At 32.7% G+C, this 20839-nt stretch overlaps 4 protein-coding genes across 5 annotated transcripts; 3 read left to right on the top strand and 1 right to left on the bottom strand.

The window, feature by feature from the left end:
• The first annotated feature begins 271 nt into the window (after positions 1-271).
• LOC123712534 (transmembrane protein 41 homolog) lies at positions 272-2785 on the top strand. 2 transcript variants are annotated; one of them, XM_045665675.1, is made up of 5 exons: positions 272-750; positions 1002-1128; positions 1424-1552; positions 1735-2072; positions 2537-2785. In XM_045665675.1, exons 1-5 carry the CDS (start codon positions 603-605, stop codon positions 2704-2706), a joined length of 912 nt encoding a protein of 303 aa, XP_045521631.1. In that variant the 5' UTR covers positions 272-602; the 3' UTR covers positions 2707-2785. The 2 variants fall into 2 exon arrangements, with proteins under 2 accessions (XP_045521631.1, XP_045521632.1); XM_045665676.1 differs by having other exon boundaries at positions 277-651.
• A 1239-nt stretch (positions 2786-4024) lies between these two features.
• On the top strand, positions 4025-11717 carry LOC123712415. Its single transcript, XM_045665496.1, has 5 exons — positions 4025-4370; positions 7626-7752; positions 8520-8672; positions 8962-10122; positions 10924-11717. The coding sequence occupies exons 1-5, from the start codon at positions 4299-4301 to the stop codon at positions 11265-11267; spliced, it is 1857 nt and encodes a 618-aa protein (XP_045521452.1). The 5' UTR covers positions 4025-4298; the 3' UTR covers positions 11268-11717.
• Positions 11718-14543: 2826 nt separating this feature from the next.
• Positions 14544-18670, top strand: LOC123711734 (DEP domain-containing protein DDB_G0279099-like). The gene is made up of 2 exons (XM_045664465.1): positions 14544-14729; positions 14804-18670. Exons 1-2 carry the CDS (start codon positions 14679-14681, stop codon positions 18668-18670), a joined length of 3918 nt encoding a protein of 1305 aa, XP_045520421.1. The 5' UTR covers positions 14544-14678.
• A 240-nt stretch (positions 18671-18910) lies between these two features.
• Positions 18911-20041, bottom strand: LOC123711735. Its single transcript, XM_045664466.1, has 2 exons — positions 19943-20041; positions 18911-19615 (listed from the first exon to the last, which is right to left on the bottom strand). Exons 1-2 carry the CDS (start codon positions 19976-19978, stop codon positions 18911-18913), a joined length of 741 nt encoding a protein of 246 aa, XP_045520422.1. The 5' UTR covers positions 19979-20041.
• Positions 20042-20839: the final 798 nt, after the last annotated feature.

A 20839-nucleotide genomic window follows, 5' to 3' on the forward strand; every position in this document is an offset into this window, starting at 1 on the left:
TTATGCAAATGGGATAGAGGATCGAAATTGATCGATGGCCTGCCCGAAATATCATTATTGTTTCACCGGAAATGGGTAGAATATAGAGTATCAGGCAGGTAGGTATGTGCTAAAGAATAACGTAGACTAGAATTAATTGACCTATAGAAAACATATTATGTCAGAATATAATTGCCATAGAAACAGATGTTGTTTAGTATGTGTTTACCTTGTGTTTGCGCCAAATCGGTGTCAGTCAATGAAGGGGAGTGTCTATGAGCGATGATATCACTAAAATTCAAGTTAGCCTTGCCACTTGTTCTAAAAAAAGTCTGTGGCATATACTTTTCTGTGATTGGAAATTGACAAATGTGCGCAGTTTGTCATTACTGAATTCTGCGTGTCATACCCATACCATATTCTATAAGGCATATACTTAATACTTGGCTAAGCCGGGAGCCGCTAATTACTTTTTGTTTACTAATCAGTACTAGTAATAGCAATTCACTTCTATTTCCAATTTTGTATTATTTAGATATTGTTGAACTTTTATATATTATTTTAGCTAAATTTCTTAAAACGCATGGAACTAGCATAGCTCTTTTGCCTATAAATTTACAAAAATGAATGTTTCAAATATAAGACATAATCGGGCATTGAGAAGTCTCAAAGGTGAAGTTATTATTCAAGATCCATCAATATCTTCTACTATGAAGAGTCCAGCTCACATTATTAAAAAGGATAGCATTGGATTGCTTTACCCTGTTCAAAGTACCTACCTCTTCCTATTTTCCTATCTATCTAGCCTTATTTGTCGTAGGAGAGCATATTGGTGCATTAAAATTCATAACTTTTCTGTACCAATTTTCTAAAATGGAATCACTCCATATATTAATTAAAATGAGCTGTATTTGATTATGAAACAGTCACAATATAATGATTGATTGTTTAAGATTTTTTATGTAGTTAGTTACTTAATACTTATCATGAATAGTAAATTTTAATAAAGTGGTTTTTTACAGACCCACAAACTTCAGTGAACAATAACAGTTTGTCAACATCAAAAGCTGTAATAATAGTAACAATTCTCTTTTTGTCTTCTGTTTTGGCTTTGGGATTTCTTTATAAACAATTTCCTGATTTGGAAGAGTAAGTTTTTATAATATATATTATTTTCTTAATTTATTTATATTTGATTATTAAATTTTCAATCACTTTTGTTAATCAAGGAGGAATAAAATATATTGTAATTGTTTCTTAAAATTTAAGGCCGTCTTGCTCTTGTAATAATATATATAAATATATATATAATTTTTTAAATGTAATATAATAAGAACATTGACATAATGTCAAAGTTAAGTTATTTTGTTCCTGTAACTAACTACTTACTTATACTAATGTATAGTATTATAAACTTCATTCAACTATTATTTTGGCATTCCAGTCATGAAAGACAACATTTGAAATTACCATGGGATCTTGATGAAGCAAAACACCTTGGTCTTGTTTTAGATAGATATAAAGAAAAGTATTTTTATGAAGTATTACTAGGAGTGTTTTTGGTCTATATATTGTATCCTTTTAATATTCAATGCTAATATAATGAATAAGATATAAAGCTGTGGGTTATGTTAAAATTAGAGATTTTTTTATATTAAAGCTTTTATGTAGAAACATGATGTACTATATCAAAGTTTTGTTATAAGCAATTCAAAAGTTATAATGCTTCAATAATCTTCCATAATTATTATTCAGTTTGCAAACATTTGCAATCCCAGGCTCTTTATTCCTCAGTATTCTTTCAGGATTTCTGTTTCCATTTTATTTTGCCTTAATTTTAGTATGTTGTTGTTCTGCTATTGGAGCGAGTCTGTGTTTCTTCTTATCAAACATACTAGGCAAGAGAGTTGTGAAAAATTTTTTTCCTGAAAGAGCGGCACAGTGGTCCATTGCTGTTGAAAAGCACAAACACAATTTGCTCAATTACATGATATTTTTGAGGGTCACACCATTTTTACCTAACTGGTTCATTAACTTGACTGCACCAGTCATTGGAGTTCCATTGGTGCCTTTTGCTTTGGGAACGTTTATAGGTGAGTATAAAGCCTAAGCCTTCAACAATGTTTCCTTATTTCCATTATTGTTGAACTGTTATGTGCTAAAACCGAGCTGTAATAAAATTGTTGACACTGAAATATAAACTTCGTTAAAGGTTCAGAGTAACTAAAGACATAATTAATCAATTCTGTATCAATCAATTATGTGAGAAAACAAGGCAGTAGCGCTACAACCTCTGGAATTTGTGTATGTGTTCTGTGATTTTTTTTTCAAATAGTAACTATTTAGGTCTAAGCCTTCTTGATTGCATTCCGGTTTCATTATGATCTATTGTATATGTATTCTTTCATCATCCAAGCAAGCATTTAATGTTCATACAATTATTCCAGTGGTTCAACCAGGGGATAATTGCATGCTGAAGTCACTGGCAGAATGCTCACTATTTATTTAAGAAGTAATATATATGTAATAAGTATAATTTTACAATAATATTTTTTAGGTGTCGCCCCACCATCATTTGTTGCCATACAAGCTGGTCAGACGTTGCACACTCTGACATCAACGCGTGATGCATGGTCATGGACTTCGATGACTGTACTTGCTCTGTTTGCCATAATCTCTTTAGTACCTGTTTTACTTAAGCAAAAACTTAAGAAAAAGTTTGAATAACTATTTTTGTTTGTAGTTAATTTATTTTAGATGAATTGATAGTATGATTAAATGTACATTCCGTGAGAATGATTATTTACTTTGTTGTATAATTTAGAACATTTAGTCCAACAATACTACAATTTCCTATACAAAAATATTATACATTCATTTGTTTTATTGTTATATTCATATAGTTCATTGAAAATAAAACTGTACTGAAATTATAAGACACATTTATGCATTTGAAACCATTTTAAATTAGTGTAAACTCCATGTATCGTCCCTCGATTTAAGGACTAAATCCCTAAAGCTTCGAAATCAATTGGCTTTGGTTCGTTTAGCTTGTTTTCTATACAAACCACTCTAAGTAACGACAACAATTAGTATAAACTGCACGAATAAAAAACGAATTGCTTCAATGTCTCCTTTTTTTCCTTCTAACACAATATTATTAAATGTCATTGGGATAAGCTTCTAATATTTCGTCGAAGGCATCGGCCTGGATATCGCGCTGCGTTTTGCTGTTCTGATTTTCTTACGCCTCTCTTTAACACCCGAGTAAATCTCTTCCGTCAATATTTTCTGCGATTGACTGAAACTCGTATCCAAAATACATAGCTGAAGTATGCATTAAATGATAATCAAGAGATACAATGTCTAATAAAAAAAAATTAGCCTAAAAGAACCTCACCGGGGTTCGCTTCCCGACCCCGTCTACGTGGTAGACCAGCATGTTGGCCGTTAAGCCGTTCGTTCGCTGTAATTCGTTCGGATTAAATTATTGTTTTTCGACATTTAAGCTGTAGCCAGGCTTGGTGTTTATATTTAGTTTAGTTTGTTGATTGCGAACAAAAATCTTGAATAATGTACCCACCAAAAAACCCTGGACTGGACATCTTGTTTCCCCCTAAATTTGGGGGGAAAACCCCCATGTTGGCATCACTGTATATGGGTTCTCCAACGTTAAAAAAGGGCACAGGTCAGACGCATCGAAAAAAAAGTTTATATATACGAAGTTATAGCAATACTTTTTAATGCTTATAAAGTACAGAAAATATTTCGCTTGTCCTAGTAATGTATGTCCGAGTATGTTAGCGGATTTAAAAGTATGTACTGATGCATCACCAAAAGTATTTGGTCGAGGAAATCGAATCAATGAATGCGTAAAATTGCGATATTTCAGAAAAAACTAACACTATAAGCCCCTCCCTAATTTTAGTTTCAGCCCGAATACATTGGTAAGATAAGGTAGTGTAACAGCCGCGAATATTTAAATTTTGGATATCAACGTTCAACAATTCGCTATTAGCGACTGACAATGAACCCTGACGCAATAGTGAAAAGCCTTTTGTGAAACTTGGATTTAAATTAAAGCTATTGGAAAAGAATTATTTTACACAATGCATTCCCTAGACACATGCTAACCACAAAATAATTACGATAAGATAACAGTAAGTAGCCGTGTCCCGATAATTCTGTCAATGCATCTAAAGAGCGTCGATACATCGACATGTTCTCTTAAAATCTATTTTCAATAGTATAATGTAAAAGATCCGCCTAGTGATACGTCAATTCAGTGCTAAAGTAAAATGCCCGTGAGAACTTTCTGAATGGATTTCAATGGACAACAAGAAAGCGCTGGGTGGCGCTGGTCACTACTTATATCAGCTATATTCTTGAACGTGAGTAACAATTACAAAATATTAACTTAGTGAAATGTAAACAGGCAAATCCTTTATAAATATTTTATGTATGCTAGCGGAAATTCATATGCGTCACTATTAAATAACAACTATTAACGACGTACTAAAACAAATAACACAAAGGAACATTGAAAGATATCGTGTCTGAAATAATGATAAAATTTAACGCTAGATAAAATCTAATAGGAATCAAAATCTAACACGGAATCTTGAGGCATGCGGCGAGCCAATTTTCGTTTTTTTCGAAGTCCTGAATCATATCATTTTGATATATTTGTTGTCAAAAAGTTGACGTCAATAGATAATTAGAACGACGTATGTTTCGTAACTATGAGGGAATCACGCATCTCGATGATTCTCAGATTTTAGGTATGAATAAATTTAATATATATTTATAATTTCGGCTTGAACAGTTTTACAATATTATACGACATACAATTGTTACGGACTTAGAAGGTGTAAACTGTACAAAAATAATTGTTATGTTTTTAAATCATTATTGTATCAGTACATAATTGTTATTTCAAGAACAGCTTGGTGTATTTCTAAGCATCTCTTCTTATACGTTCTCGAAAACACAATAGGCCTCACAGCCAACTCAGAGTCGTTCATTTAGAGATAACCCTTATTTATCGCTCCTAAAAGTCTCGAGTAACATTAAAAATACTTTTAAACTGAGTCTAAATTAATTTTAAGCTGTGACTAGTTATTTCTAGATTACTTGTAAAGCTGTTTGCGAGTATATTCTTGCATGACATTCCAACATAAACAATATTACATTTGTTATTTAGATCTAATGGCTAATGGTCTTATCTTGCCGAGGCCATGTCAGTCGGGCGTTATCATGCCGTCAATATACACAGGTGACAGATAACAAGTTGTAGAAAATATCGCAATCTTATTTGTTGAACTAATGAATTATTAATAGGCACTTACTAATCGTGTAGTAACAAGTGTAACGACTATATTTGCGGTTCTGTTCTTAAATGTATGAACAATTGAAAAATAACTGTTAATATTGACGGCGTTTCAAAACATTTGATGCTAAACAAAAATGTTCTTATAGATCCTAGTTCCTAGAGTACCAAAGATTTAGATATTTTTTTTCTGACGTTTGCTGAAAAGTACTGGAAACGTATTACGTAAAAAAAATTGTATCGTAAATTTTACAACCAATAGTGTAGTAAATTTAAAAACTTGGTTTTCTACGAAAACTAATGCTGTATACATATAATCAGGTTCTAATTTGACAACCGTGTAAAGTATACATATCAGACAAAAAATAGTTTCTAAAAGTGATTATTTGTTTTTTGTAGTAGGCAAATAGATGATCAACTTTTTTGGTCCAAGGCATTCTGGTTTCCTTATGATTTTTCTTCAAAAATAATTATGATTTTAACCTAAAAGAACTGTACGAAGGCCTATGTGTATGTGCTACGCATGTAACTATTGTAATAAACTAATATTATAAAGAGGTAAACCTTGTGGGGTTTTTGGCGGTAATCTCTGGATCTACTGAACCGATTTTGAAAATTCTTTACATCTATGGGTAATGAGTTTTCAAAAGCCCCGTTGTTTGTGATTGTCATAGGTTATATACTAACCTGACATGAAAACACTTTTTAGTTGTTGTTAGAATGGCAAAGAAGGAAAAACGAACCCTGCCTTAACGATGAGTAAATACTCGTATGTAGATAATATACATAGTTATATACAGAAAGGTCAGATAGCATATGTTTTACTTTTATATTATTTACTCTGTTCGCTATAAACTCACAAACTATGGCACGGAATTTATTGTGATTTTCATCAATATCTAGAATTATTTATAAGTATGTATATAAGGATATGACATTTTAAAGCGTCTTAATTTATTAGAAGTTAATTTAACCGTCTTATACTGGCGAGATTCTATACAATTGAAAATTCAAGTAATTCTTTTAGTAATTTGTTACTCATTAAAATGTCAATCATTTAGCTTTATTCATTGTTTATCTATAAAAAAACATGTGATCACGTGTTTTGTATAATTAAAGTGCAATTCGTTATACGTTAACTAAAACATGATAATATAAGGTTTGATTAATTGGTTATGGATAATTACATATTTTGGTGACGTCAAGATTATTAATATAAAGAAATGGTTATCTACAAACGTAGTAGTGTTTGGAATTTATGAAATTTTTTACGGCAATGTCTCTTGTAAAAATTATCAATGGGAAGTATCCATTGTATTTTTACTACATACAATATGATGTTTTTGTCATATCACAAAAACAGGAGAAAAATAATATTAAATAAATAAAGACCAATGATGTAAATTGGCGGTTTAAAAATTTGCTACTACTAGAAGTAGTTTTTACCTGACAAATACCTGGCGTTGAGTTTCAGTTATTACATATATTTACTAAATTATGTATATTCTAATCTTTGCAGTTTAAAATGTACACTATTTTTTTTAAATTATTTATACCGATTTTAGTACAAATATTTTTACCAATAAATACATACTCACACTTACAGTATCCACAATATATATTAACAAATACTCATTACAGAATCAGTATAAAAAACAAAATTAAAAAAAAAACAAAACAATGACAATTAATTAAAATGGAATAAAAATAAAAATATTCTATCTTAACTGTCCAAGAACGATGTCAAATTCTCTATTGAACAAACAATACTGCGTAAACTACACACGAAAAAAAGAGAGTAAGCAATGCATCAGCGTTCGGTTCTCATCAATAAGGTTGTGAGTTCGATCCCCGGCCGTGCACCGACTTTGTCTATGCGCGCATCTAACACATGTTCGTACGGCGAAAGTAGATATCGGAAGGCAACAGGCATGTCTCAACTCCAAAAATCTCCACGTGTCAGAGGATTACCTACTTGTCTAATAAAAAATGGTTGTTTCCAAAATCGGTTTACTGACGATAGTTTAACGTTACAACGTTATATTAAAACATTCATAAAATTGAATCATTTTTAATGAATTACCACTATTTTGTATCCTACAAAGAAGGAGTGAATTCCCGTACGCCTTAAGACTATTCGAGTGGAAGAGCCGAGCGTACAATGAGCGTAACGGGACAATGAGTACATTTTTTGTGCGTGCTACTGGGGTATATCAATTTATTAGACGTCATCACGTCAAAGAAACCAAAGAAACGGATGCAATCTGAAGTCAAGACCCTTATAGCGTGGTTAATTGTCTTAATAATTTTATTTCAGATATGTTTGTCGAGCTTAGTACTATCTTATGGCGTCTTGTGGGTGCACAGTTTGTCCAGTTTCGAAGGACCAATATGGCTTGGTCTCATCACACCATCTATTTTTATGGTTACTTATAACCTTACACGTAAGTTATATGCCATTGTTACATGATCTATTCAGTTTGCATATTATTAGGAAAGGTCAGGGACTAGCAATGGGCGATTGTTCCAAAAAAATATGGACTCAATTCATTAAGCGTGCGCTATTTATACGAGTATGGAGTTTAATCGTTCTACCCGCTTACGTATATTTCAGGTTCGGTTGGGTACACTCAGTTAGGGGTAAGGGAGCGTTTAATAGTTTTGGAGATTCTTCTGTACCCAGTAGTAAAACGTTTCGTGACCACCCAGTGAGTCCTAAAACTTATCACTTTGTGGTGTAAAGTGGAAAATAATATTAACAAAAACGCGTAATTCAATCTCCGCCCCGCATTGTACGTTTTACAAGAGGAATCTGACCCCAAAAATTCGTTACTTAATACTTGAACGCTCCCTAAGAAGGGAAGGGAATCTCTATTAGTCAGTACCCATTTGAATCTTTACTGGTAGAGGTATATGATACGCTCTCCAAAACAGCCCAAGCTGAGCTGTAAAGGCCCTTAAGGCCAAAGCGATATTACATTCCTAAAAAAAAACCTATCTAATTAGGGTTAGGTCGCTGTAATAGCAGAAAATAATGTTAAAATAAATTACGTATTGTGGATCTCGTTACCGTGTCTTAAAAGTCTAAAAATAGCTAGACGACTTTGAATCTAGCAGTATTGAAATGCAATAATGATGATAGATTATTCGTTAATATTTATTTGAATTAGGCATAGGTAACTTATAGATTTATTTTACGTCTCATTTACAGAATGCTGGTTCAGGGAAGCCGCCGACTCTTGGGGCGGATCCGTAGGCTATCGAGTGATGGCAACTATTGGTCTCTTGCTTGTAGTCTCTGCTCTTCTTATCTGCGCTTACATACCTTATGAACTGCAGTCAATTGTCTATGGAATTTTTTGCGGTAAGAATTTGTTACAATTTCGCTTATTTGTCAGTGATTCGCATAATATTTTATTTACCCTCTATAATTTAATATAGGAATATCAGGAAAAAATAAAAATTACCTTTATGCGTGAATTTCTGAATAATTTATAACTATTTTACAATAAAATAATTCATTCATCAATAATTAATCACTTATCGAAATGTAATTTGCTAAAAGAAATCAGGCGTCAATGACGTAATAACATTTATAGCGATAGTCTTATCTTTTGATAACGATTAAAATAGAATATTGATTTTTATTTCAGGTTTAGGTTTCTCGCTTATATCAGCGCAAATGGATGCAATTATATTTGAAACTTACGACTCTCACGTAGTAGCCGTTCGGGGGCTATGCTATTGCGGTCAAGCAATTGGACTGTCAATATTTCCCCACATACTAACAGCCTTAATTGATACCTATAGCTATTCCCTTTCACATATTGTGATAGCAGGCATCATGCTACAATCGCTGGTAGCAATCATGTATCTGAATATAGACGAAAACATTAGACGGCCCGCGTCTTTCTCTCGATATAAAGACCTATCTCAATCATATATGGTATACAGAAATGAAGTCATGGAAAGCACTTATGGAACCGAACTGCAGTTACACAACCTAAACGATAAAAGTTGGAAAAGTCCTTCAGATGATCAGTTGCATAAGGTCGGAGAGATTTGCGATGATGGTTACGTCTCGGAGACTGTAACACCTCCTCCTAGTCCTGAAGAGAAACGACGGAATATATTCGGCGTTGATATTCTTCCACAAATACCTGAAGAAAGCGAGGAGGAAAGCGAGGAACAATACACTAAAGACACCAACAATATGAGACGTCTTAGTGTAGCCATTAAAAGACTGAGCACTTTAGGAGATAATATTGACGGGTGTATAACAAATCAAGTGAGGCGAGATTCACAGCCAGAGGATAGCAATAAATCATTTGTAGAATTCTTAGAAGTAAAATACGAAACTGTGACACCAATAACAGATATACGGACGGAGAGGTTACTGAATTCATTTAGTTTTCGATGCCAATCAGCGTATTTAAATGCGAGAAGAAAGATTTGGTTGCCGTCATATAAAATGTACAGAATAAGACGGAGGTTCACGTATCTTATGTATAGTGTAATCGATACATTCGTTAAACCATTAACAAGATCTCTAACGTGTGGGAAATTTTATCCAGCGTTACTTTTAAGTTTCTCTAGATTAAGTTTATTATCAATATCGTTAGTGTTGTTGCCAATGTTGGCGTCAGAGGTGGAGCCGAAGATTTCGGTTCTGGAAATGAACTTTTTGATGTCTCTTCATGGGTTTACGTGGTTATGTTTTTTGATCTGCACTCCGTGGTTGGCGCAGACGCCTAAAAGGAATTATAAATATATAGTAGTGCTGGGTCTGCTCATATCTACAGCATCAGCGTTTCGTAAGTATTTTATGACACTGTTTTTATACTCGTAAATAAAGTCATTACTTCTTATTTATAAAAATTAAATTAGTCTAATTGCACTCTTTTAATAGAAACATTGTCTCTGTCAAATTATGTTTACGATGTGATGAAAAGAGACAGTTATACGTTAGTTTAACGGATTTATTTTTATTAATAAGGGGTGGAACCGATTACCGAGTTTGGTTTCTATTTTAGTGTGTTTACCTTACCTAACGAACCTCAACGTGGAAACTACTTTTTTTATAATTTGATGAACTTGAATTAATAATGTATTAGAAATATTATGACAATTTTATATTAACAATAAAACCTACAAGCACGTTGGTAGCACGATGTTCATAAAGCTTTTCTCGGTAAATAGACGTTTAAATGAAAAGAAAAATGTGTTAGACATTAATATCGCGGTGTTTTGTAGATAAGTCTTCTATAAAACTGTAGTCTCTATTCTCAATAGTTTCCACAGTAAACGCGAATTTTATTAGTATTTTTATACGTTTGATTACATATTATAATTTCATACAGAACGCCAACTTTTTAGATATGCCTATATAAGGCCTATATTCATCAGAGATGTCGTAGGGTTCTAATCGTAAAAGTTTTTTGGATCAGTCCAGTAGTTTCGTAACGTATTCAATGAAAACATATAATCAAATATATCTACAAAATATTAGTATAGATAATAATTCTAGAACAAACCTACCAATTTCATAGACACACGCACTTCTCTGAACATAAATCACATGAGACTAACGGTACATCGCAATGATTACTTTTCAGTTCTGGCAGCAGACAACAACCACGATTCATACTCTATTGGCTGCATCGTCGCCGGTTTTGGTTTCGGCGCTGTAACGTCATGTTGGGAAGGGGCAATCCAGGATTATGTTGGCGCCCGTAAATGGCCTAAACTCCACAGCGCCCTAGAAACCATCTCCGCATTTATGTTAGCTGTATTTCTCTTAGCGCTGGTGTTTTTAATAGACGTGGAGAAAGGATTGAAACTTGTCATGTTTATATTGGGTATTATTTTTGCTGTGATAACGATGGTTTGGTTCGCCATTGCGTGTGTAGCGATATACTTCACTAAAGTAAGGACAATTAGTTTACTTTCAAACTCATAATATAAAAATGTACCTATAGATAACGTCTATAATTTTAGAGATTGTTTATGAGATTAAGTTGGCTGGATCACATGAATCGCTGAACAAAATGTAGGTTTCATATGCATTTAAAAAGTAAACTAATATTTTAAAAAAGCATTGTTGGCCTAGTGGCTTCAGCGTGTGACTCATCTCTGAGGTCGTAGGCTGCATCTGTGGCTGTGAGGAATCGTGAGGAGACATGCCTTGGACCCAAGAAGTCGTCCATATGTATCAGGCACAGGAAACTGATCGCCTACTTGACTATTACAAATACAAATGAAACAGATTTAGAAATCTGAGGCCCAGACCTAGAAGGTTGTATCACCACTGTGTTTATTGTACCTTGATGAAGAAATTGGTTAATATATGAAAAGATGTATATAATTTAATGTATGAATACTGTTTATTTAAGAAATTATATAAAATTCTAAATTATTGGTTATTTTCCTTTTAACAACTAGCACTTAGTTTCCGTAATAAACCGTAAGGAGAAATGAAATATTAGCATTTACGAGAAAAATATTGGCTATTTCTCTATCCAGCTTAGTGGCTAACAGTGGCACATGGTGTATACCCAATGTCGATTCCTGGCGAAGCCTTAAAATGTAACTTAACAATTTTGAAATCCTAACAAACAAACAATCAGGCGTATTGCGCATTGTTTGTCCAAAAATAGGGGTTACAAAAATGCGCCTACATGTAAATCTCCGTATTTATATGGACCATTGAAAGAGCATAACAATCCTCAAGGGTCTAAATTTGCAAATATAATACAATTGCATGATGCAATTAGTGGTTTAACAGAGTTAGGTTTAAGGTTTATTATTCTCCTTAAAAAAAAATGTTAGTTTAAAGAGAAAAATATATACATACATTAAAAACCTTTAGTGGGCCAAACCTAAACCAGCCTGTTAAGACTTGGTACACTCTTTTCATGAAGGACCCTAGGTCTAATTGGCTCAGAAATACTTAATTGGTTCCACATAGTGGTGGTGAGTGGCAAGAACGTATCCTACATAGACATCCGATGATAAACTCACTATAATACCGGCAGGTATTATACAAACAACCCCTGTGAACTTTCTTCATGGTAAATACGGTAGAAGATGCAGAGGAATCAAGGAATCAATCCGTATGAAAGGCGGCTATTGTCGATTTGAATCGCCTTTCGTTAAATACGGTGAAATGCCTTAAACGTTAATTGAAATTCCACGATATTGTTTTCAAACGACTTCAATAAATTATAATAGGTTCTTTCGTTCCTTTTTGAAGGAAAAACTTAGAAGTCTATCTTTTTAGTATACCGGTTTATAAAATATTCAAATCATGGTGATGTAATTATCAGGCAAAACTTAAGATTACACTAGCGTAGAATAAATATTTACGTAATGAAATAATAAGAGTGGTAAAATCCACGATACCAGTTATCGTAAATAGAATTTCCCCGTAAAACATAAAGATTGTCAATGTGCATTCAGTAAGTTAAGATTTAAAGTTGCAAAGAAAATTATAAATTTATTATTACCTAAATAATAATAAATCGATATACATTACCAATTTAAATAATTTCTATATAAATAAAATAAAATCAAAGGAAAATCTCAAATTATATTAATATAAATAAATAAATATAAATGATTCGCAAAATCTCTAATTTCAAAACTCGAAGACGCTGGCTGGACCAATTGAAGTATTTTTTTATTTATTTATTCCTTTAACTCTAAGAAGGTTTTTATGGAGAGAAAATTAGATAAATATAAAAGTAAATTTTCATTAGTGCTTAGGTTTCTACTCCGGAAAAACGAACAGTCTCTTTCTTCAAAAAATGTTCCAAGAATGTAGCAACTAAAAACGTAGGTTAAATAATAAAAACATGAAGGCGAAACAGAGTTCTCTGCTAAGTCAATATAAAATATAGAAGACAACGTATGATTTAAAGTCTAAAAAAGCAGAATAAAATTAATCATAATAATCAGTTGAAGAGGCATCTAGGTTTTTATTTATCTTTATCAATAATATTTAACACCTTTATTTTTTAACAATGCCCCGCGGTTTCGCTCGCATAAACACCGATCTCGTGGTAGTGGAGTCTACTAAGTCGGACTCTAAATATATTTTTATTATAATCAAAGTTTTATTTTAATTAGTTTTTATTACTTCGTTTTAGATTATTAGATACACACTTACTTTCATAAGTGAATATACAGATTTTACTTTACAACGAATATTTATATCTAATACATTTCAAATTTCGTAACATAATTTACATAGAATGTCGGAAAAAGTAAATTTAGAAATATTATAATCAGTCTAGGAATTTTTAGCTTTTTAAATTGTTAAAAATAAAAACAAAAATTCAAAAAATAAAACATTCTCCTATAATATTAGAAAAGAGATTTATTTGTAGAACTTTAGTGTCTTATAACTCAGCTTTACACAACATTTGACGTAGTTTTGTTTTGTGGCGGCAAAATAATGTCATGTTTTGGAGTTCTGACTCGGGATAGGCCAACATACAATTGCCCATGTGTGAAATAGTCTTTTTATAGATATTCTTACGTTCTATAGGTATAATACTGTACAATATTTTTTTGTTCTATTTATGGGCACGCGATAACAGATTTTTATGGATATTTTTTCACGCCTTGTGTTATATTATTATTGCAGCTTTCAGCAGTTTTTAAAATCGGTCCAATGTTTTTTGTGCCATGTTTAATGTGCAAGCAATACAAACATACAAACAAAAACACAAATGTTTTCCCTTTATAATGGTAGTATAGATAAGCCTCATACTTAGTGGAGTGTAATTTGTTTTCTAAATGATTGCCCAAAATGTAATAACTTTAGTAAACATCGAACGCAAATATAAATGATACTGCCGTATACTTCAGTTATCTCGGGCTACTAATATTTTAACCTTATTAATTTTTAACAGAATAATATATATAAGCCTTTCGGCTTGCACAGGCGCTAATTAAAGGTACACTGTGTACACCACTGGGACCAAACTTTTTAAATTTGTTTCAATTTTCTATTTATGAATTTTTAATTACTAAACGAACATTGTAAATACTGTATATTTGTGTGTTAGAATTGATATAATACTGTGTTTGCAATACAACTTGATGAGTGTTACAGCTAAGAATGTGTTTCATCAATATTTAACACATCACGGGAAATTATGTGTCAAGATATATTTATTTAATATCACTCGTAATCTATATGTGGCAGTGTATGTAAATGATGTTTGAGCTAATAACTGCCTTGACGATTCATATTATCTTAGTTCAACAAGCGAGGTAGACATTTGACGGAAAGTCTGCAGAAAAACGACGTTATAAACAACCGAGTGTTTAATAGCGTAAGTTTTATAACGATAACAATGTGGCCATGGCTTTCAAAGAAAAAGAAATTAAAAAGTCGCGTGTGCTCTTGTTTTTGGTAAGTACGTGAGTTTACCTTAACTCCTTTTTAACTATGCAAATGTATTTATTTAAAATCTTTTCAATTTTCAGGCAGTGGTTATTAGCCAAGTGAAGTTTGTCAGTGCCATAAATTCTGATTGCAAAGGAAAAGCTTTCTACTGTCTCAACTCAACTCACTTCATGATATGTCTGGATTTAGGCGACGGTGTTTCAACAACTGTTGAAGATTTTATAATACCGTGCCCACCGCCGACAATATGTATAGAAACCAACGATTTTGAATGCGAATATCACACACCGACCACTCTAAAACCAATTTTGCCAAGTGAAGTATCTGTAACTGAATTAAATGCACAAACATGGCGGGATGACAGTGATTATACGACGTTCTTACCGTTTTGGTTTAATAAAGAGGATTCTGTAAAATCAGAAAAATATTACGATATATTCGATGATCAGTTGATAACAAGAAAAACAATACCTGAAACATCGACAAATCAGGAATCCACAACTGAAACAAAAATAAACGATGAAATTAATACAGAGAGAACTACATTTACACAAGAACTTGCTCTACCTCCGACTGTTTATACTATAACAGAAGATGCAACTATATCTAGTCAACAGGTGAAATTAGTAAAAAATGCAGTAGCCGACGAATATTATCATCATTTTGATACTGTGAGTACAACTACTCTTTCGGAAAGTACTACACAAACGACAACGCAATATGATGAAACACAATCTACTACTGGCTATATCGATCAACATATTTCCAGCAATGATATCATAATTAAAGAACCTCCTAAAGAAGAACCTCCAATACTAAATTTTTATACGTATCAAGAAGAAGCCACTACAAATGCACCTCTAAATTTAAATTATGGGCCAGGTGGAATAACTCTAACAAGAAATTTTGAATCGGATAAGATTATAACAACAGCGCAAGAGTCAAAAAATGAGGAAATTCAAAGAACAACTAACAGCGAAATAACTACTTTAACTACAGAGATAGATACATATTTGAATACTTACTCAGATTATGTAGATACATTTAGTCCAATAACGGCATTGAAGGAGGCAGAGGAGATGCCCAGCGAAGTAACTAACACAATTATGAATTATGAAATATCTACAGAGTTCAATAATTACAAAAATAATAATAAATTTGGCACAACGACCCCATTAACAACACTTCAACAGGAAAATTTGATAGTTAAAGATGTATTAATGACCAATATTAGTGATGTTTCAAATGTAGAGGACTATATAAATAATAATTCAATAACTAAAGTGCCAGAAGAAGATACTACAATAAATTCTGAAAAAACTGAAGACACTGAAATTAATTATAGTAATATTATCGATGCCAATATAAATTATCCAACAACTACAGATATACACGAATATATAAATACTGTAGTTAGCACAACTGAAGAAAATATAATTAATGAAGAATATGAGGCAAAATACTTTCCAAAGTTTACGACTACAATAGACGAAAGTTCTGTTAAATATATGACACGCCCATATGTTTCGCAAATATTTAATAACGATGTTAATCAAATAACATATAAGGATGAAGAAAATACACACCATTCAAGTAGCTATTCACCAAAAGCAAATATCAATATTATTTTAAAAAATACTCAGAATGTTACTACCAGTACTGCCGTATTAAATTTAGATTTAATGGTGACCGAAATGTCATCTCAAAACGACAAAGATTTCTCGGAGATGCAACAAACAACTTCAAAAGTTCCAGATACAGAATACATAATGCAAGATATTACAAGTCCATATGATCATAAAGGAACGATTCCTAACATCGAGCAACAATCCCTATTTAGCTTTGAAAATATAACTGTATTGAATGACTATGTGTCGTCTTCAACACAGAATGACTTTAAAAAAATAAATTTAGGATCAACTCAGGCATTAGATTATCAAATTTCCACTGATAGTTCACTTTTGTCGCCAATCGAAACTCCGTCCATTATTAAAGATAATTTAATCGTTCCTTTATTCACAGCCCAAGATAATATAACTGAAATCAAAATAAATGATACAGTTTTTACTGAAAGATATAACGACCATAATACGAAACAGAGCAACTATAAAAATCAAGACAAAACAAATACGAACTTTTATACCACTTTCACACAGTCGTATGCATCTACTAGTTCTTTACCAGTTTATGACTATAAATCTAATACAAAGATAACCTTTCCTGATTTTAAGGATCCAAAAACAACATCTACGGAATTAAAAACTAATTTGAAAGCTATGGACACTTATATAAAAGAAACTACAATCAGTGAACAAAGTAACACAGACTTTCATACGTTCGGTATCGAAGATCGTCGTATAACAACGGAATTTATGAATTCATCCTGGCTAAAGAACGCTGAAAGTAATAACAACCAATATGAAGTTACAAAAGAGATGAATGTCATATATGATCATAAAAGCCGTGATACTGTCTCTACAATACCATCAATATTTGATGTTAATAACTTAGGAACAGTGACAATAGATCGTAAGAACAAGTTAGAGAAAACTGTAACAGTACCTTCAACTGAAATGAAATCAACACTATCTATATCACAAGATGAGTCTAGTGTAAACAATATATTTACATTTATTAATGACATGTTTACTACTTCTTATGTGAATGCTACAGAAAGTTATGCGTATAGTAATTTTCAAGATAAGGAAATCACAGAGAGTGTAAATTATATACAAGAATCAAAACCAACCAATACGACAAAGTATGAAGATAAGTACTCCTCTTCTGTTGGAAATACTAACCCAATGGTTAATAAATTGCCAATAAAAATTCCAGACATAACAACTGAAACAATTCATAAGTTATCAACGGGAGTGCCTCAAGGCCCAATAATTGCGATAATGAATGGCACTCAGACAGTTGTTATTAACTCTGAAGATTCAAAGATTGAAGGTGCAGGTGAAGCAATTAAATTATCTACCATGGAAATAGATAATACTAACGTTACAAGGAGCACAACAGTACTAGTAAGTCACAGTACGAAAACGCTGAATTTATCTCAGCTGAATAGTAAAGTACCCTTAATATCAAATGCGTCATATACACATATAAATAACACCGTGGAAATGAATTCACCATCCATTGCATTGGCTCATAACATAACTTTAGTGAGACATGAAACTATACGAAAAAAGCAAAGCGTTTTACCAAATGTACAAGATAAAAAAGAAACAGTGTCAGTACAGATTAATAAGCCTTGCAATAAAACCATACATAATACTACACGAAATAACAAAACATCACCTGATATTACTTTAGAACAATTAAATTTTACTTGTTTGAATCGATACAGCGGTAAATATCCAGATCAAAACAACTGCCAAACTTTCTACATGTGTATTGGAACAATGAATCCTATAGTGGGCCAATGCCCTCAAAATTCCGTATTCAGTGACATCCTAAACCAGTGCACTCGAAATTTATCCCATTGTGTAAGACACAACGAGTTTCAATGTGTTTCTCCAGGAAGGTTCAGTGATCTTTGGAGTAGAGACACTTATTATATTTGTGTGAAACACAAAAGCAAGTTTGTAAGGTTTAAGCTAAGATGCCACAAAGGATACTTTTTAAATAGAACGTCCATCACATGTGTTGAAGATCCTGTTATTGTAAAGCAGTTTACATTGGAATCATATTCAACATCAAGCAGTAGTAATAGCACAGATTCTAATTCAGGACAAATTGTGAGCAAGGATACGGATGTTGAATTTAAATGTGAAAAAGAGGGGGTTTTCCCAGATCCTAACCATTGTAGGAAATACTACGTTTGTAAAAAGATATCAAAATCAAAAATTCGACTTAAGAAGAAAAAATGCGATTCGGATGAGGTTTTTAATAAAAAGAAGAAAAAATGTGTGGATGAAGATAGCTATGAATGTGAAACATAAGTGTACACAGTTAGGTTATATTTTAATTATCGTTTTTATTTAACATCTGATTTAATCAATATTATACGTTATAATTGTTTAAATGTGTATGATTTTTATTAGAATGTTTTATAAGAAGAATGAACTCATATACAAAGTGAGGGATGTTTTATATAACATAAAATTAAAGGGGTTTCTAATATTAAGGTACAATTCAGTCTTATAAATAAAAGTACTCTCAGAAAACCTTAAAAGTTAAGCTTAGTTATTATTTCTTGGTTTTCGAAAAGCGGAGCCAGCTCCTTGTAAAAATTGATCCTCATCGTCTCTTTCCAGTGCCAGGCAGAAACTATTAGAAAATACAGTGCATCGAATTTTGCTTTCTCCTGGAGCTGGTCTTTGAGGACAAAAGTACGTAACACGTGATGGACTGTCTTCACTTGTCACTGCGAATTTATAGTTCTCACATTCAATAGGCTTATGAAGCTGGTCGTATGCATTTAAAGGTCTGCGGTTGCCGAGAGGTTCCGAGTAGAATTTATTTTGTACAGTACTATTTGTAAGCGGACATTTATATTTCTCTGGTGACGTGCATGCTCGTGTGAATCCGTTAAATATTGTTTGTCCAGAGCACTGGAATTTCAGGCCTTGGAATCTATTTTTATTGGGAATGCACATGATATACCCTTTGCAGCCTGGAACACTGGTGTCAGCAAGACGTTCGTTGCGATAACACCGGATGTTTCTGGTGATGATTGGATCTATATAATTCATAGTGCTTTCACACACGTCTGTTGACTCTTCGTTGCATACGGTGTTAGATGGACAACGAAAGCTGGGTCCTAAAACATTGCCCTCTTCACAAATACGCACTCTTGTAATCCCGTCGCAAACAAACCCAAAAGGACCACATTCGAGTCTACTGGATATGTGGTTACGTCCTCTGCACTGAACAGCCGGAAAAACCTGAAGATAAACAATTTTTATAGTATGTATACATTTGATAAGGCAAAGATACTTTTTATTACTTTGCAGATAAGAATTCGTTGATTTTCCAATACATTAATTAGCCAATTGAGATCCGGAAACTCTTAAGTTCATTTAGTTTTGTACACTTAATTAGTGCGTTAAGCCCGATCCAAATGTTTTAATAAACATGATCGTATGAAATCACCACATGATTTTACAGCCATGTGTTGACACTTTGGCAGTTCCTAGTAAGCTGGCTTTGGCTTCCGTTGGGAACGGACGAAGCTTTTGTCTGTCAAGGTTAGAGAATTTGAAAAAACTTACCGTAATCACAAATATTCCAAATAGTAACTTTTCCATTTTTAAATAAATTAGTTGTAACTTGGTGACATCCAAACGAATACTGAGACATAATGGAGAAAACTTTCAAATACGATTTTCGCATCCAATTATCATATTTAACACTTCTTGAAGAAATGAGTTCGTCGCACTGGTTCATTGTGTTGTGATAAATATAGTGGCCGAGTTTAAGTTAGGATTGTAATGGAACTTGTTTAACAGATATAAATCTATATTACGCTATTTACATAACCCAACGTTTTGAGTGCTTAAATCTTTTCATATGCAATAGGCATTATAAGGCAGTGTTATTTACAAGATCCTTATTATGCTGTATCCATGTAGCGTAATGTTGCAATCAGTGGGGCACTCAAAATATATTAAATTTGGTAGGGCGTACCCTATATCGTAATCTTTGTTAGGGCGTTTTTTTATTTGTATCCGATTATAAATTGATGTAATTCAATTTATTTTTTAGTTCGGCAAAGTGATAAAATCTAACTAAAGTAAGGTAATCATATGAAAACAGGAGTTTTTAAAATAATAAATTTTGAACTAACCAAAAAGTATTTCAAATTTGTAATTATTTTACATAAAAAATAAATAAGTAGCGCTACAGATCTGGGCCTTAAATTTTTGTTTCAGTTTCATGATCATGTGTCAACCTATTAGGCAAGTAGGTTATCACCTACTGTGCCTGACACACACCGCGGCCGTCGAGTTTTTAGGTCTAAGGCAAGCTTGTTTCTTCGCGAAGATTTCCTTCGCCGTTCGAGCGAATGTTAAAAGCATATAGAAAGTCCATTACCAGGGATCGAACCTACGACCTCAGGGATGCTTTGGCCAACACTGCTCAAGTGTTTGACATAGGTCCGACAATTA

This window comes from Pieris brassicae, chromosome 7, assembly GCF_905147105.1.
Source record: "Pieris brassicae chromosome 7, ilPieBrab1.1, whole genome shotgun sequence".
In the NCBI taxonomy this organism is placed as follows: Eukaryota; Metazoa; Arthropoda; class Insecta; order Lepidoptera; family Pieridae; genus Pieris; species Pieris brassicae.

Bases quoted from the DNA above. Each gene is read 5' to 3' on its own strand.
- LOC123712534 (XM_045665675.1), top strand. From the start codon at position 603: ATGAATGTTTCAAATATAAGACATAATCGGGCATTGAGAAGTCTCAAA. The intron at 1,553-1,734 runs GTATCCTTTTAA...ATTATTATTCAG, and splicing joins GTGTTTTTGGTCTATATATT to TTTGCAAACATTTGCAATCC. The intron at 2,073-2,536 runs GTGAGTATAAAG...AATATTTTTTAG, and splicing joins TGCTTTGGGAACGTTTATAG to GTGTCGCCCCACCATCATTT.
- LOC123712415 (XM_045665496.1), top strand. From the start codon at position 4,299: ATGGATTTCAATGGACAACAAGAAAGCGCTGGGTGGCGCTGGTCACTA. The intron at 4,371-7,625 runs GTGAGTAACAAT...ATTTTATTTCAG, and splicing joins TATCAGCTATATTCTTGAAC to ATATGTTTGTCGAGCTTAGT. The intron at 8,673-8,961 runs GTAAGAATTTGT...TTTTTATTTCAG, and splicing joins TGTCTATGGAATTTTTTGCG to GTTTAGGTTTCTCGCTTATA.
- LOC123711734 (XM_045664465.1), top strand. From the start codon at position 14,679: ATGGCTTTCAAAGAAAAAGAAATTAAAAAGTCGCGTGTGCTCTTGTTT. The intron at 14,730-14,803 runs GTAAGTACGTGA...TTCAATTTTCAG, and splicing joins CGCGTGTGCTCTTGTTTTTG to GCAGTGGTTATTAGCCAAGT.
- LOC123711735 (XM_045664466.1), bottom strand. From the start codon at position 19,978: ATGGAAAAGTTACTATTTGGAATATTTGTGATTACG. The intron at 19,616-19,942 runs GTAAGTTTTTTC...GTTTATCTTCAG, and splicing joins TTGGAATATTTGTGATTACG to GTTTTTCCGGCTGTTCAGTG.